Source organism: Morus notabilis, unplaced genomic scaffold, assembly GCF_000414095.1.
Source record: "Morus notabilis unplaced genomic scaffold, ASM41409v2 Scaffold711, whole genome shotgun sequence".
Taxonomy (NCBI): domain Eukaryota; kingdom Viridiplantae; phylum Streptophyta; class Magnoliopsida; order Rosales; family Moraceae; genus Morus; species Morus notabilis.
The window spans coordinates 10,502-27,006 of record NW_010366097.1 but is presented as its reverse complement, the minus strand read 5'-3'; the positions used below and the strand labels follow the sequence as shown (position 1 = coordinate 27,006).

Below are 16,505 nucleotides of genomic sequence, written 5' to 3'. Positions count from 1 at the left end.
AAAACAAAAAAAAAAAAAAAAAATTTTTTTTTTTTTTTTTTTTTTTTTTTTTTTGTATAAGGTCTAAACAGAAGCGGCACTCAACTACCAAAAATGAATTCATATCAAGTCTGACAACGAGAGCAACTTTGTCAAAGGAGCAGCAATAGGTCTACAAACGGCAATCTTTAAATTCTAAAGTGCAACTGGGTAATAACAAATGCCCTCATTTTCACATAACCTCTTCCCCTGCTTTCAAATTGGTGAGTTGATCATCCTTTTTACTGAAACAAAAAAACCCTCCAAAAATGTGTATCACCACTACAGAGGGAACTGGAGCCGATGACAAGCCCACCGTCAACTGGCGTAACTGTTATCTTACACAAACCCTACGTGCTGGGGAACCTAGCTTCATAGTCTTGGGGTAACTGCATTTAAGAGTTGAAATTCTAATGAGAAGTAATACGTAGCAATGACAAAACCAGAGGCAGCGCGCCACTTTTTTACATACCATGAAACTTGCAGTAATCATCTTCCCAGCAAACCATCTCCCATGGAGAGCCCGTTGTGCAGCAATAGCAGATTGCGTATGTTCGAATCTCAAATATACATAACCTGCACTATTCCTGTTCCATTGAAAAAAGACTGGCTAAACACTCAAAAACTAGCATTGCGGGGAAGGAAGAAAAAAGTGAAACTTTTTATTACACTTACTTGTCAACATATATATGTTGTAAATTTCCAAACTTTGAACATTCGTCCTGTACGTCTTCCTTTATATCCAAATCAAAATTTGGCTCCGTCTGCCACGAAATAATATGAATGTAAGACAACGAGTAACAGAGAATTAAATTAGATATTAAATAGGTCTTAAAAAAGGCAGGCAGAAACTGACCTCAGCTGCAGGATCAAACATATTTTTTAGTTGTAAACATTCGCTCGGAGCGCCAATTGTGTCTATGGAAGGAACAGTAACAGCAGGAACCTGAAAGCCTGCACCACCAAGTCCAGCAAGAGCAGGAATAGGAGCTACAGAAGCAGAAAGGGGAGACACCACAGGTGCAGCTCCCAAAATCGGTGCTGTTGGTAGAGCAAGACCAGTGCTAACAGCAGGAGTGCCTGGTGAACCCGTAATACTGCAAAGATAAACATTTAAGATTAATAATCACAACAAAAGCACGTAAGATGGAGAAGAAAAAAGAAAAAGAAGAAGATGTCACGCTGCAGAGACATACTTTGTTGCAGTGCCACTTCGATCCAATTTCTGCATGAGAAGTGCCCGAGAGCGTGCATTTAGTGCCTGATAATTATCATATCGGTATGTTAGCAACTTTTGAGTAGGGTCAAGATGAAAAGAAAACTAGAATTGAAATGAAAACATCCGACACTTCAACAGTTTAGTTTGGCGATGCTTGGACTAAGTGGTAGTATAAAATGACTATAGCCAGACATTGTTAAGGCAAAGCTATTGAATTTTGCTTTTAATTAAAATTAGATAAACAAAAGAAGAGTCTGTGTACCAAGCCACCGCCATCATCATCATCAAAATCACCGGTGTTTCCTCCAAGGTCTTGTGCTCCCATTTGATCAGTAACAGCTGACACCTAAAAACAAACAAACAGGAAAAATAAACAAAAACAAAATGAAAGAAATGTCAGGCAGATCATACTCAAAACTTCCAATTCTTTATAAAACCTCTCTCAAGAATGCCATAAGCAATCGGCAATTCCCCTCCATATCAAAAATAACATTCAGCACCACATGTAGGGAGGAAACGCAGCAAGTCTCTCAAATTTCATTTCAAACAATCAGAAACATTTTGAGCGTTTGTTTCAAAGGTTTGAACTACAACACAAAACTTGTGTAGTTCGCCCAGTAAATCTTTGAGCAGCGAACTGCCACACCGAAATAATATCTTAAGGGCTATTCTTTTACCGTTTTTGAGTTAGGTGACTTGAGTGTAGATTTTGAGTTGAGTTTGAGTTATAACTTGAGTTGAAGTTGTAACTTGAGTTTGTGTTTGGTTGTGTACATTTGAGTTATGGTTTGAGATAAAAATCTTTTTGAGTTTGTGTTTGAGTGAGTCAAAACTTGAATTTGTATTTAGATAGTATTTTAATAAAAACTCAATGCTGATAGAAAATTTTAATAGAGTATATGGGTGGGGTTTTATTCGTCTTTTCGTTGTCAACGTATAGAAAAAAAATCATCTCAATCAGAATTAAAATGAAAAAGTTGTAGCATTTTTAATAATAGAAAAAATACTATTCATTAATTTGAGTTCAAGTTTCTGAACTCGAGTTGAAGGGGAAACTTGAACTCGAGTTTTAGTCCCAAACTCGAGTTCAAACTTAAAAGAACATGAACTTGAATAAAGTTGTAACTCGAGTTATTTTTTTTGAGTTTTTGACTCAAATTTTGGGCTGCCGAACTGCCCCTTAATCATAACCTACTGCGTAGCCTAATTCACCTGAATACAAGCTCATTGAGGTCAGCTATCTTTAAAAATAAATAAGAAATTACTAACATTGAACTAAACAGACTCACCTTGATAGTTCGACCACCAATATCCAATTGCCCATTCAAACTCAGTGAATTTCGTGCATCTTCAAGACGAGAAAACTGCAGAAAATGCAAGTTAATTAATACTTCAGAAAGGAAGTTCTCAAGCACACAATGTAACTTTGATCCTCAATATCAGAGGGAAGGCAAGCAAGACAAAAATTAGTTTACTGCACTATGAACAATTAAGCAAGAAACAGCAGCTTATCTGTAGTTGTATGAAATAAAAATTTGTCATTAATGTGCATATCTTGCACGTATAGTTAATCTACTGAATTGTCCTTTTTAATAAAAGCACATGTTGTAAACTAATTTAAAAAATTAAATTAAAATCCAGATTCACAGGCTGTGAGCATGCACGTTACACACACCTGGACAAACCCAAAACCTTTACAATGCCCAATTTCATCAAGAGGCAATTGCACAAGTTCCACTGGACCAAATGCTCCAAAAACCTGGATGTTTAAAAAAATGAAAGTCAATAAACGGAGTGCAGATTTCCAAGTGGAAAGCATCAACTGCAGTTCCTAGGCAATTGACTCCCGAAAAGAAGTGCTTGCCTGGCGAAGATCTTCTTCTTTTATATTGGTATGTAGATTGCCAACATAAAGCCTCCTAGCACCACCAGAATAAGGCCCTATAAGCCCACCTGCTCCACTAGCCACAGCAGTAGTTGATTGAACCAGATTCTTTTCAGCTTCAGATGGCTTCACCATTACTGGTTGACCAAGAAGAGGCTGACCGGAGAGTGCAATTGCCATAGGCACTGACATGACATCATAGAACTCAATATACCTGCAAATGATTATGAATTTAGGATCACAGACGATCAAAGAATGAGTAACATACTAGCATTTTATTACTTTCATAAAGGTCAATTCCAATGTATTCATGGACTACACAATCACAAGTAGCACACATCATCTCAAGCATGCGTGCTAAAAGAAACAAGAAAAACGAGATGGAAAAAGCAGATCACTTAAAATTGGTGATTGAAAAACTGACAATCTTTCAAGACCAGTGATTAAATAAATATTACAGGGAGAAAAAATATTACTAATGGAAACATAAAAACGTACCCAACTCCCTTAGAACGTCTTGAATTACGGTCCATGATAAGACGTACATCTCGAACCTGCATACCGTAGAGGAGTTACATTGTTAACAGATACAAAAAGGTAAAGTAACAAACACACCTCAAAAAATTGAAAAGAAAGATCAACATAAAAGTTAAAACAAACATCAAGGGTGGTTCAAGATTAAAAAAAAAACAAAAAAACAAAAAAACAAAAACTTACATTGTTAACAGATACAAAAAGGTAAAGTAACAAACACACCTCAAAACATTGAAAAGAAAGATCAACATAAAAGTTAAAACAAACATCAAGGGTGGTTCAAGATAAAAAAAAAAACAAAAAAACAAAAAAACAAAAACAAAAAAAAAACAAAACAAAACAAACAAAACAAAACAAAACAAAGACAAAAGAATTCAGGGTGCTTCTTTCAATTTTATATTATTAAGAAAAAAAAGTCCCATCGTCCGTTAATTCACCTGAGATGTATAATTTAACCCTTATACAGAAGCTGACAGTATACGAGATTTTGCTTAACCCTTATACAGAAGCTGGAGATTTTGCTCAACTAATTTGGCAGCATACTGAATTTAATTTTACTTTGAAAACGAGCATCTGGTACTTTATGTTGTGTTTGTTTTTATAAATTCAAAGGAGGTAATTTGATTTACAATTCCCACCAAGACACTCTGTGATACATATTTTCATGTTAGACTTGCACTTGTCGTCATCATACAACTCAAGCAAAAAGGGGAACAATGAGAGTGTACTGACCTTGCCAGCTCTCGAGAAAAACTCATAGACATCTCTTTCATCTGCCTTCAGAGAAATCTGTCCATCATGTTCGGAAAAAAGAGGGGAAAGTTACTCACATAAAGGAGGGCAGGGGACAGAAAATTCAAAGCAAACAGAAGTTACATCATATTACGACAGTACACCAGGTAGAAATTATGAGTAACCTGATAAGCAAATACGGTCCTCTGATCCCGTTCTGGATCAGCCTCTGGCTCTGCCATTTCCTCCTTTTTTTCTTTATGCCTTCTGCACGAGAATAAACAAAGATAATTGACCTAAAATTCTTTTACTTTATTATGTTTTTTAAATTACTACAAAGGAGGACCAAGGCAACATGACGCCTATAGATGACCAACATAATAATTTGGATCTGCAGATGATTAACATTTTTAACGTGGCAAAGAACTGCCTTGATTTGCAGTTAAGACAAAAAAGGTTGGGGAAAAGAACAATCCAATTGACAGCAAAGTTTTCTCCTCTATGAGTATAAGGGCCCCAAACAAAATCCCATAGAGAACCGCTTGAACTTTACATTAAAGGAATAATGCATGCCTAAAACAAGAGATTTCAAGGTCTTGAAATTGGATAATAACCAACCTGTAGAAAAATATGGCAAATTGGCAATTAGGGAAATGGATATCAAACCGAGATAATTTAAGTAATCCAACATCAAGCAATGAATTAACAAAGATTACATAACTTTTACAGGCAACACAATACTAAATGAAATTAGCATCACAGCTTTGTGTACCTTCAACAAAAAACACAATCTTAAAGGTAAACAGCACCATATGTGTTGTATGAGTGGCAATGCCAAAGGACCTAGTTGCAATTATCCAGAACCTGTTAAAAATTTAAATTCCATATGCATAATCACAAACATATACGGCAGAACTTAGACCCCAAACCTCAGTTTTTAATTTGTAAAGTCCACAAATCACACTCAAAACACATCACATTGATGTAATACAAAAATGCAGCAGAATTATCATAGGTTTGAAAAAGGATGAACTGCAGGTGACGTGTCACAGAAGTATCGTCAGTGTGATTTTAACGAGCCACGAACCACGAGTTCATGTACATGCAAAGGACAAAGATGAAGGTCATACTCATGGGCAAAAAATGCTGGGAGCATATACATGTTAAAAAAGGGTGGACAAGGGAAAATCAGATGCTACAATAATTTTCTTTAAAAAAAAAAAAGAAAAAAAAAAGAAAGGAGAGCGTCAACCCTCTGCACATCAGTAAACTTGACCCAAATGTAATAATGAGCTAATGAATAGTGAACTAGGATTTTGAAAAGGCAATAATTGGAAAAAGTGTGACGACCCCTAACCTTAAACTGAATGCAGCAAACAGTTAATGATTATTATATTTAGCATAGACTGTAAAATAATGGCCAATCTCGAACACTGATTTTCCCAACAGAAGATGAAATGCTTCTCTTAAGCAAAGCCCATCACTCCCTCACCAGCATTTCTGCAACAGAATAAATTATAATTAAGCAACCTCAGGTCAAAGGCGGAGGATAACGAAAAGCATAACATGACATCACCACCGGTCAAAATCTCCAACAGTGAACCCTCAATCTTTTGTTGCAAGCTTTTAAACTAGATTCCGGAAAGTTTAGGAAGAATCATTTAAGACCCATGACCTGAGTTCCTGTGCCTGGCCCAATTGCCAGAAAGACCACCTGAGGATTGCTCTAGCATATCTGCGAGTCCCAGAATCTAGTCTTAATTAATATTCAGAATTTTATGCTATCAAATAGTAGAACTATAGCAGTAACTGATGAACCTTAAGTTAGCCTACCGAGAAAGTTGATTCAGACCATAGTACAAAACCCATCAACTAAACGAGGGTTATACTCGGAGGAGAAAATTAAAATGTGAGAGAAAAGAGAAAAAAACAAAACAAAAAACAAAAACACAGTGTGTGGTTTTTACAAGATGGATGTGCTTCCACATCCAACATAGGACCTGCATGAACTCGAGCTGCCAAAGAATAAAGCAAACAAACAGCTTACAGGACTAAAGGATTCTAGAGATAAAGAAGAAAACATTGTTCCCACAAGCCAGTTCAAGTGAATTTCTGATTACTAAATCCAAGATAACATACGCCTCACCAAACTTTAGCATGAAGATTCTGTTTTACCAGCGTAATTCCAAAAACGTTCTCAAGGTCCTTATCACCATTATTAACAAAGAACTTAAAAGGTTTAATGTAACAAACATTTCTCGGATCTTAACTCCAAGGATAGGCAAATAGTAAAGATCTCAAAAAAGTCATTTCAATCGAGGCTCTAGGGTTGTTACTGAAAGACAGGAAGAAATGACAGTGCTAGTCCTACTATCTCCCAAATGATGACAGAAAAATCACACCCAAAGTCTTTATCATTGCCATGAATTTGAAAATTACTCAAGAAATTCCTAAAACACATACTACTCCACCTACTATGCAAAGTACGACCACTAGTCCATCAAAGATAACCCGGTCTGTAACGCCTATACTCCCTTACAAGAATAGGGCCCATGAATGTAGGCCGCATTTTGATCAATAATGGCTACCGCACAAAACATAAAATGTTTAGGTGAACCTGAACTAAACCAAGAAACTCAAAGATATTTAATTTCACAACTAAACAAGGAAAAAGGAGAAGAAATAAGATAGCTCTCAAGCTCCAAAATTAAGAACTCTAGAAACAAGTTAATGATCTTCAAAGTCAGGTCGCTCAAATGCCTTAACTCTGTGTTCTTTTCCCTTGAAATCCAAGACGATGGTGGGGAAAATTTTCAGCTAAGTTTGCTCGGATCAAAGGTGCCTAAGGCTTCCAAAATGGTTGGATGAATGCTCTAATTGATCCTTGCCAAAGGAACTTTCAAGGTCCTAAACAGTATTTTGCTGCCATGAACGTAACCTTTTGAAAGGTTCAACGTTCAATGCAAAAGAAAGTGACAAAAGATACTAGCACTGAAAGTTCATGAATCAAACTCAACGTATGCTATCCAGCTAATGAACCATTAAAAAGAAATTGTCGTCAACCCAACTTCTAAACATGACTAAACTAAATTCAGCAAGACAGAGTGAGAGAAAATAGAATTGAAAAAGAAGCTTGGTGATGCCCAAAAAAGCACAAAATGAGACCATGTTGAAAATTGCCCAAGGACTTAATTGATGCGTATATACAACAACAACAACAACAAGCCTTAATCCCAACTTAATTGGGGTCGGCTATATGAATTTCACTTTTCCACGCAGCTATGCTCGAAATTAGATTTTCGTGAAGGCCTAGATCTAGAAAGTCATTCCTAACTACTTCGGTCCACGTAATTCTTAGTCTACCTCTCCCTCTCCTAGTATGAGGTACAAGAATGTCCTCCCAAGCACGAACTGGTGCTTCTAGCTGTCTACGTTGGACATGCTCGTACCACCTCAAGCGGCCTTCGCGCACCTTATCTTCTATTGGTGCTACACCTACTTTACTACGAATAACTTCATTCCTTATGCGATCCATTTTCGTATGGCCACTCATCTATCTTAACATACGCATTTCTGTCACACTCATCTTACATATATGTTGTCTCTTAATGGCCCAACATTCACTACCATATAACATAGCTGGGCAGATTGCAGTCCCATAGAACTTTCCTTTCAACTTAATAGGCATCTTGTCATCACATAAAACTCTTGTAACATTCTTTCACTTAACCCACCCTGCCTTAATGCTATGTTGAATATCCTCTCTATATCTCCTTCGTACTGCACTATAGACCCAAGGAACCTAAACTTCTTAGAAGCCTCAATCTGCACATGATAAACTCTAGACCAACTGACACTCGAATTAGCTAATGAAAAGGAAATTTGTATTGCTGGAATTGAGAAACAACAATGGCGGACGATTCCGTTACAAGAATGGTATGGGAATTTTCGAGAGATCCCGTACTCTCCTAATAACTTCCACAGAAAGTCTAGTAAAATCTGCTATGCTCTCTTACTCTACCTTTTGACTTATTTATACACACTATTCCCAATCCCACAAAGACTAACAAACTAACTAACTAATTGCTGACTCAGCCTCTTTCTCCTTCTCTTTACTTGCTGACTCAGCCCCATCCTCCAACCTTCCATTTGCTAGGCCCTTGTGCTTCCTCCGAACATAAGTATAGCGCACGGGGGGCTTATCAGCACACCATCTAAAGAAATTCTATCACTCTGATTACTTGAGTTACTAAACCTAAAATGCATGTATTCAGTTTTCGTCCTACTTAACTTAAATCTCTTCGTCTCGAGAGTCCGTCTCCACAGTTCTAACTTACGGTTAACTCCTTTCCCATGTTCATCAACTAAAACTATATCGTCCGCAAAAAGCATACACTAAGGAACTCTATCTTGGATTTCTCTTGTCAGCTCATCCATCACACTAGTGAAAAGATAAGGACTAAGAGCAGATCCTTGATGAAGGCCGATCCAAATGGGAAACTCTGTCGTGTAGCCTCCAGCAGTTCTCACACTCGTGACCACCTCATCGTACATGTCCTTAATTACCTTGATATACATCACATGCACTCCTCTCTTTTCCAGCACCCACCATAAAACTTCTCTCGGTACCCTATCATATGCCTTTTTAAAATCTATAAAGACCATATGTAGGTCTGTCTTGGCTTCTCTGTACTTTTCCATCAACATCCTAAGAAGAAAATGGCTTCCGTGGTTGAGCTGCCTTACATGAAGCCAAATTGGTTACCTAAGATGGTAGTTGTGGCCCTTAATCTCCTTTCAATAACTCTCTCCCAAAGTTTCATAGTGTGGCTTATTAACTTTATGCCCCTATAATTGTTACAATTCAGCACATCTCCTATAATTGATGCGTATATCATTCACAAAAATGCATATACATTCTAGCCACTTAGTTATTAATCAAGAAAATTCAACCGTCACATGAGCAACGGACAATTTGCTTATTCCAATTGATAAAAGATAAGTACATAGTTTTCTACGTTCACATAGTTAGTCATTGCTAAAATGTTAATATAATCAATCAAATAAAGGTAGTGTTTGACATAGCTATAAACTATCCAAAATATGTGCCATGTAATTTCAAATAAGCAGCCACAAACAAAAGTTATGAATATAACTATAAGATATAACAACAAACAAAAGTAAAGAATATAGCTATAAAATATACCTGCTTTCTCTGTCACGATCCCGCACCTCCCTCTCCTTATCTCTTTCTCTATACTCTTTATCACGACTCCTCTCCCTTTCATCCCGCTCACTCTGATGCTTTTCTGAATGACTCTGGCTCCGACGTGACCTCTCTCTCTCCCTCTCCTTGTCCTTGTCCTTTTCTCTGTCGCCTTCACGGTCCCGCTCTCTCCTTTCCCTGTCTCGATCGTTATCTCTGTCCCTGTCTCTTTCTCTCTCCTTCCCATTCCTCTCCTCCCTATCCTTATCTCTATGCTCCCTTTCTCTGCCCTCCCCACTACTCCTGTGTCTATCTCTTTCTGCATCTCTGGACTGGGAACGGTGACCGGACGATCCCTTTTCTTTTTCCCGATCACGATCACGGGACTCCTCGCCAGATTTTGAACGCTTTGAGTGACGTTCCCTCTCGTCATCTTTATCGTCACTTCTGTGCTTTGAACTCCGACTACGATCTTTCTCAGCAGATTTTACACTCTCCTCAACACCATTTGCAGTTTCCTTTGTCTTTGGGGTTTCGGGATTTTCCACAGCTTTCTCCAGATACTCGTACTCGTCAAAATCCATAAACGCCTATTACAACACCTCAAACTTAAGCCTTAAGCTGCTTATTAACAACACACACGCACGCACACAGACACACACACACACATATCTCTTTTTTCCCGAAAATGACTATAGCATATAGAATTCAGGAAAAAAAACCCTTGCATTCTTTGTGAACTGAAAGAACTAAATAAAGAACCGAACTCAATAAATTCAATTTTTCCCTTCAAAATGGAAAGCCGAATTCAAACAACTTTTTCCCCGAAATTACATTGCTAACATGTTTATATCATTAAAATTTCAGGGATAGAAAAAAAAACCTTGCATTCTTTGTGAACTGAGATAGCCAACAATAATCAAGAACCGAATTCAAGTAATTCAAACAAAATTTTCCCTTCCAAATAGAAAGCCAAATTCAAACAAGTAAAATACTTAAGAAAACCTTAAGTGGGTAACAGCTTGAATTCAAATCCAGTTCCGAACCCAAAAACCCTAGAATAAAACCCCCAATAAAATTACTCTACAAAATAATAAAAATTCAATTGCGTGTGTTTTTCTCGAGAAATTACCTGCAGAAAAGAAGTAAAAGCGAAAAACAGCAGTGAATTGGCGACAAAGAGCGAAGTAGAGCTTAACCCTCAGAGAGGAAGAAGATTATAGGGCACGTTCACTTTTTGTGTGTTGTCTTGTCTTCAGTCCCGGTAGCTAGGGCATGGGCATGGGCATAGCTCGGAAGGCCGTGAATTTGACGGCTCGGGTTGATATAGAAAGTACTCGTTGTAGGCCGGGTTGTTCGACCCGCCCATGGATTTGAATCTTCTTTTTTTTTAACGAGATAAATACCTCTTAGATTAGAGCGCATGAGTCTAATGCAGAGTAAGGAATACAAATACGTCTTGATTAATGTCATTTCTAGTGAAATAATTAATTAGTCAAAAAGATATTAATTAATGTCATTTTTAGTGAAATAATTAATTAGTCAAAAAGATATTAATTAAGAATAAGGAGAAAAAATTAAAACTTAAGAGTAAAGAGAAAAAAATCAAAGATTATGCACTCTAAAGGTAATTTAATAATTTTTTTCTCTTTTTTTAATCTTTTAGTCCGTTTAATTCACGTGTTTAAATCCGTAATTTTAATTATGAATACAACTTCTATGAAAACAAATTTTATTAGAGAAAAATATTATAATAAAATTAAAATCACAATTTTAAACGCTTCGACCATGGTCTTTATTTTTATTTAGATAAATAGACCGCTAACATACAGCTTTGAATTTTTTTAAAAAGTAAATAATATATGTTTTTGACATAATTGAAGTAAATACATATTTATTGATAAATAATTTATTTATCTGGTGTAAGTAAAAAGAGCATTTTAAGAATATGCTATTTACTATAATTACTTTTTATTATTGTCTCAGAAGGTTCTATTTTTATAAAAGAATTGGCATTTATGAGAGTGAGTTGGAAGATAGAAATTTATTAAAAATTCTTTAGTAATATAAAAATTATAGTAATTACAAGTTTTATACTACAAAATTACATAGTAATTATTTTAATAAATTTAATTTTTTCTATTTATAAAATATTCTAAATTTTTTTATTATGTTTCAATATTATTAGTAAAATTTTGTTATATGCTTAACTTTCCCAAATTTGTTTCCTTGCTATTTTCTTTTTTCCATGTGATAGGTTATGCCCCATTGCAGCGTTGCTTATTCATGTCACTTTGATTTAATTAGTCTAAGGACCCATTTAGTTCACATGTTTAAGTCAGTGATTTTTTATTTTGGCATTTGAAATTTAATTTTTTTGTGAGAGAAAAACACTATAGCATATTCAAAACCATATGTTTAAACGTATTACGTATGAAGCAAATGAACCCTAAATGTTTTAGGTTGCGTTTCCTTTTAGTAGTTGTGACATTTTTTTAGAACTTACCTTCGGATCTTGTCTATCGGTCCAACGCATTCGAGTTGTTATCAGCGGCGTGAGTGTATGTGTATTGCTAGATTTGTTTCAATCGAAAATTTTCATCGATTATAGAAGTATTGTTTAAAGAACCATAAGACATACATTTTATGCCTTGAGCGTCATTCAAACTCACTGGTGGAACTAGTCATTGTTAGGCTAAGAAATAAGATAACTTGCATATTGGAGTCATTCGCGGCATTTGCATTATTTCTAACATTTTGTAATTGAATGAAAATCCCCCTTTAAAAACAAGTAATAAATAATATTACATTGTATAATTTTCTGTGAACAGATCCTAAATTTATCTAAAGTAAATATACAAGAGTCAAAGCATGCAATAATAAATTAATAAATCAACGTGGATGTCTTTTATGAAAAATATCAACATGAATATTGGTTCCGAATTGACAGGACCCAATCATAATGCATGACTGCCTACAAAGAATCAAACAGACAATAAAATTCTCTGCAGCCTGTCAAAATTGAGGCAATACATATCTGAAACGAACAAAAATATGACTGGGATCTCGTCTGTAAAACACCCTGACTAGAATCATTAGCACCGTAGGGTATCCACATTTATAAATTAGCCGTTACAAAGTCGTTCAATATATTCCGATTAAGTTTACTTTTTCATCCCAGGCACATTGGACTGTCTAGTCTCTACTGAAGATCCCGAATCCCCTCTGTCTACTCCTACCATTGGCTGGCTGGCTTCCATCAGATCTCGAACTGGGCAAGTTCTGATTTGCAGCGAGGTCACCTCTTGTGGCAGGACGCCTCGCAGCGTAACGATTTTGTTCCTTGTTCTCACCAACTCCTGCTTCCACGCCATGTTTTCCAGGAGCATTAGCTGTGGAACCATTAAAATTGCTATAATGAGGTCTTGGGGTACTGGGAGCACCGGGACTAAATGGTTCTCGCCTGGGTGCATCATTTAGTGGAGGCCTATAGTTTCTAAATGGAGGAGCATCGATTGCAGCTTCGTCACTTTCCCTCGTTCGCTGTGAGAACTTCACGTCTCTTGGGGATTGCCTTCCTTGATTTGAGTAATGGGGTTCCGACCAGGTTGAGTCTCTTTTACCTGGGTGATCCATGCCTTTACTTGGTGGAGAATTATTTCTTGTCCCGCCTTTTTTATACCTATTTTCAGTCCTATCAGAAGTCTCCAGTTTGTCCGAACCACAAATATCTGAATCAGAGGGACTAGCTTGGTTAACTTCATCAAAAGAACTCCCTCCATCGGTTTCCAAGCTAGGTTCTGCAGCAGCTGCCGTAGTGGAGATTGCCTTAAGAACCTCAGGGTTTGCATCTGCCAGATCCTTTATTTTGCCACCACCTTTCTTTAATGCGCCGAACTTAATGTGCCTAACTATCAGAAAGGCACTATCTATCCCTAACGTAGGTCCACTCTCAACAACAGCTACATCTTGAATCTGCTAGAAATTATCCTAATAAGAAATTTGGAGGAAAGAAACTGAAGATAATAGACTCACATATGTAGAGATCTGATAATACCAAGGCACAGAGGCGAGATAGTGTTGCCAATACATCATGGTCTGCAGTACCCTTAGCAGTACACTGTCAAAAGAAAGGGAAAGAAAAAAATTACCTCATGTGGAGTTAAATCCTGTAAAACCATTTTGGAAGATACATAGAAAAACAGTAGACGACAACAATAAATTTCAACCCGGCCAATTATATCATTTTGCCATAAAATGAACCAAAGAATTGTAAAAGTTTGTAGATGTAACGTGTAAGGAAAAAAAAAATATATATATATATATATCCATCAACCACTTCGCCATAAGATAATATAAACAGCAGATAACTGACAAGAACCTCAGACTATGATTTAACTTTTCACTTGGCCTTTTCTTTTTTCTTTTTTTTTTCTTTCTTTTTTTTTTTTGGCTCTCCTTTTCTTCAATAAGTTTTCTCAAACACTAAGTGCACATTGTTTCCTAACTGAGATTGCTATTGTTTTTTTAGCAGAGATTCTGCCATGCATTGGGTGAAAGAGGAGGAACGCAACCTCAAATTCACCCAAAATGAGCTCACTTTTGGGGGCTTGCAAAGGTAATAAACACATATAATATATGAATAAACTGTAGAAACCTGTAGAATCATGGTATCTCTCTCTCCTCTTCACCCCAAGAACAACTAAACTCAACGGGACAGAGTATACATAAGAATCCTCATCACAAAAAAATGCACTAGAACTAGATACAACATTCCGCATATTATCTGCAGCAAGATCAAAATTATGCCACTAAAGGCTAAAGCAACACGACTCTCAACCATATACTTCTACTATCTCACACCTTAACGACATAATGGAGTTTCATATAATGATGGATATGATCCTGCCTTACTGACCTCCATTTGCAAAGTTCGAAAATTTTACAAAAATGGAAGCTAGTCCCATCTCACACTCATGCTAAGACAAAACCCCACTAAAAATTAAAATAAGGAAGGGAAAGGAAGAAAGAAAGAAATACGAATACCTTCACTTTATAACCGTCCACCATCAATGCCATCACCTTGTCTGCTTTCATCTGAAGGTCCTTTTGTTCCTGAATGAGACAAACTTGAAGATGCATCAATAATTCAACATTTGGTCAGAAAAAAGTGGGAAGAAACTAAGAGCAGAGTGCAAAAGAAAGTACTCACAGTTTTCCCACTAAACCTAACTTCTTTAGGAGTTCCTACTCGCAAAGTTGAGTCGGCCTGTACGCAGCTAAAGCTATTAAAAATATCATCACCACAGCAGGAAAGCCAACAAGAAATATAATTATTGAACAGAGTATAAATCCATGAAGCTCATATAGTTTACTCGCAAATAAAACCGATTTAGCTGGATAATACAAACTACAAAAGAACAAACCAAAAGTACTATATATATGATCCATCAACCATCCTCACCAAGCATGCAAATGCTAGGAAAACTCAAAATAGATTATGCCCGATGTCTCTGATTAAAGCACATTACTTTTTTTTTTTTGGACACAAATGCAAAATCACCTATGGCCACATAATAGCTTACCTTGGCTTTAGCACGCTCCTTGTCCCGTACTTCTTTCTGGTACATCTCTTTATTGAAGTCCATTATTTTACAGACGGGCGGATTAGCCTTCCCTGAGACCTGTAAAATAGAAGGAGAAAAATTTATTTGATCATAAGTAATTATGGTATATTAACAAGAATTCAGAATTATGGTATATTAATAATAATTCAGAACCAGAAAAATTATTTTTTTTAAAAAAGAATCTGATTAGAAGAATTGAAGCATATAGATCAGGTATACCTCAACTAAATCAAGATTGAGTTGCCTTGCACGTGCCAGAGCTTCACGCCTTGAAACAATTGTATGCTCTGTAAATGTCATTCAAAAAATCTTTAAAAAAATAAATAAATAAATCATGAATCACTGACGTGTATGGATAAATCAGAATATGCTACAAGTAACAGATAGATTTTTTAGTATATATATATGTGTGTGTGTGTGTGTGTTTATTATACCATTGTCCATCACAAGCCTAACAACATCAGCTGTGATTTTCTCATTTATTCGAGGTCCGCTCGTCTCCTTATCTTCCTTCTTTTGCTTCTGAAACTACACATCACCCAACACCGGGCACCACCAAAGCCATTGTTAAACCACTTGAAAGCTTTAGAATTTGAAGCGAAAATCGAAAACAAAAGTCAGAAAATTTACAAGCCAAGCGAATTGAATTTCATTTCCTCAACAACAGCGTTTCAAAGATCAGTAGCTACCTAGTATCGAATTATAGGAAAACTCGAAAAAAGAAAATCATTACCTGAACTGGAGCAGCGAAAAATCTGACGTTTGAGCAGAAATCAGTGGGTTTACTATGAATGAAGAAATCGGGATTCTGCGAGAGACGTGCTTTGGAATGTGAAAACGTTGGGTTGAGCAAGGAACCATGGGGAATGGTCTTGAATTGGTGGGAGAGTTGCTTAAGCTTGGATTTTCCGATTCTGCACCAAAACGCCATCTTTCTGTACTCGCAGAAATGGAGTTTTGGCATAGAGAAGGGGGGTGGGGGGGGTTTGCCGATTGCGAAGTCCGACTCTGAACTTTTCGGCCTGGTGGATGGGGTTGAAGGCCCAATGGCATCTTAGTCTGCTAGGCCCAATTGAGATCTTATTATCGGGTAGACCAGGCCTGGTATGCTTCCCAATAAAAGGCCACCTCCCTCAATATTTACCTTTACTACGTCGTATGGAGACCGCTGTTATTTACGTCATTTTAAAAATTAAGTATTATTATGGTTATTTATTTTATATTATTTTTGAATGGTAATTGTTCATTTTTTAAAGTGAAATAAAAAATATTTTTTATCATCTT

General features: G+C 36.5%; 2 protein-coding genes and 1 long non-coding RNA gene across 6 annotated transcripts; all 3 read right to left on the bottom strand.

The window, feature by feature from the left end:
* Positions 1-24: 24 nt before the first annotated feature.
* Positions 25-10,900, bottom strand: LOC21391727 (RNA-binding protein 39). 3 transcript variants are annotated; one of them, XM_024173017.1, is made up of 14 exons: positions 10,727-10,900; positions 9,595-10,184; positions 4,574-4,655; positions 4,389-4,445; positions 3,621-3,676; positions 3,102-3,336; positions 2,913-2,996; positions 2,527-2,601; positions 1,500-1,583; positions 1,215-1,279; positions 875-1,115; positions 694-782; positions 491-605; positions 25-407 (listed from the first exon to the last, which is right to left on the bottom strand). In XM_024173017.1, exons 2-14 carry the CDS (start codon positions 10,176-10,178, stop codon positions 369-371), a joined length of 1,806 nt encoding a protein of 601 aa, XP_024028785.1. In that variant the 5' UTR covers positions 10,179-10,184; positions 10,727-10,900; the 3' UTR covers positions 25-368. The 3 variants fall into 3 exon arrangements, with proteins under 3 accessions (XP_024028785.1, XP_024028786.1, XP_024028787.1); XM_024173018.1 differs by lacking the exons at positions 9,595-10,184; positions 10,727-10,900 and adding an exon at positions 5,746-6,087; XM_024173019.1 differs by lacking the exons at positions 9,595-10,184; positions 10,727-10,900 and adding an exon at positions 5,161-5,732.
* On the bottom strand, positions 5,241-6,127 carry LOC112093812. Its single transcript, XR_002903224.1, has 3 exons — positions 6,064-6,127; positions 5,881-5,888; positions 5,241-5,252 (listed from the first exon to the last, which is right to left on the bottom strand). It is a non-coding gene; the product is annotated as an uncharacterized LOC112093812 (long non-coding RNA).
* Positions 10,901-12,470: 1,570 nt separating the features above from the next.
* Positions 12,471-16,177, bottom strand: LOC21391726 (translation initiation factor IF3-1, mitochondrial). Of its 2 annotated transcripts, none has more exons than XM_024173027.1 (8): positions 15,955-16,177; positions 15,656-15,749; positions 15,441-15,508; positions 15,180-15,278; positions 14,807-14,863; positions 14,641-14,709; positions 13,652-13,714; positions 12,471-13,569 (listed from the first exon to the last, which is right to left on the bottom strand). In XM_024173027.1, exons 1-8 carry the CDS (start codon positions 16,150-16,152, stop codon positions 12,790-12,792), a joined length of 1,428 nt encoding a protein of 475 aa, XP_024028795.1. In that variant the 5' UTR covers positions 16,153-16,177; the 3' UTR covers positions 12,471-12,789. The 2 variants fall into 2 exon arrangements, with proteins under 2 accessions (XP_024028795.1, XP_024028796.1); XM_024173028.1 differs by having other exon boundaries at positions 15,656-15,804; positions 15,955-16,006.
* Between the last annotated feature and the right edge of the window lie 328 nt (positions 16,178-16,505).

What these genes read in the sequence shown, in the direction of transcription:
- LOC21391727 (XM_024173017.1), bottom strand. Translation starts at nt 10,178, where the DNA reads ATGGATTTTGACGAGTACGAGTATCTGGAGAAAGCTGTGGAAAATCCC. An exon ending in GATCGTGACAGAGAAAGCAG is followed by an intron (nt 4,656 to 9,594) that starts GTATATTTTATA and finishes ATTCTCGTGCAG; the next exon opens with AAGGCATAAAGAAAAAAAGG. An exon ending in ATGATGATGGCGGTGGCTTG is followed by an intron (nt 1,280 to 1,499) that starts GTACACAGACTC and finishes GATAATTATCAG; the next exon opens with GCACTAAATGCACGCTCTCG.
- LOC21391726 (XM_024173027.1), bottom strand. Translation starts at nt 16,152, where the DNA reads ATGGCGTTTTGGTGCAGAATCGGAAAATCCAAGCTTAAGCAACTCTCC. An exon ending in TTTTCGCTGCTCCAGTTCAG is followed by an intron (nt 15,750 to 15,954) that starts GTAATGATTTTC and finishes GGTGATGTGTAG; the next exon opens with TTTCAGAAGCAAAAGAAGGA. An exon ending in TTAGGTTTAGTGGGAAAACT is followed by an intron (nt 14,710 to 14,806) that starts GTGAGTACTTTC and finishes TGTCTCATTCAG; the next exon opens with GAACAAAAGGACCTTCAGAT.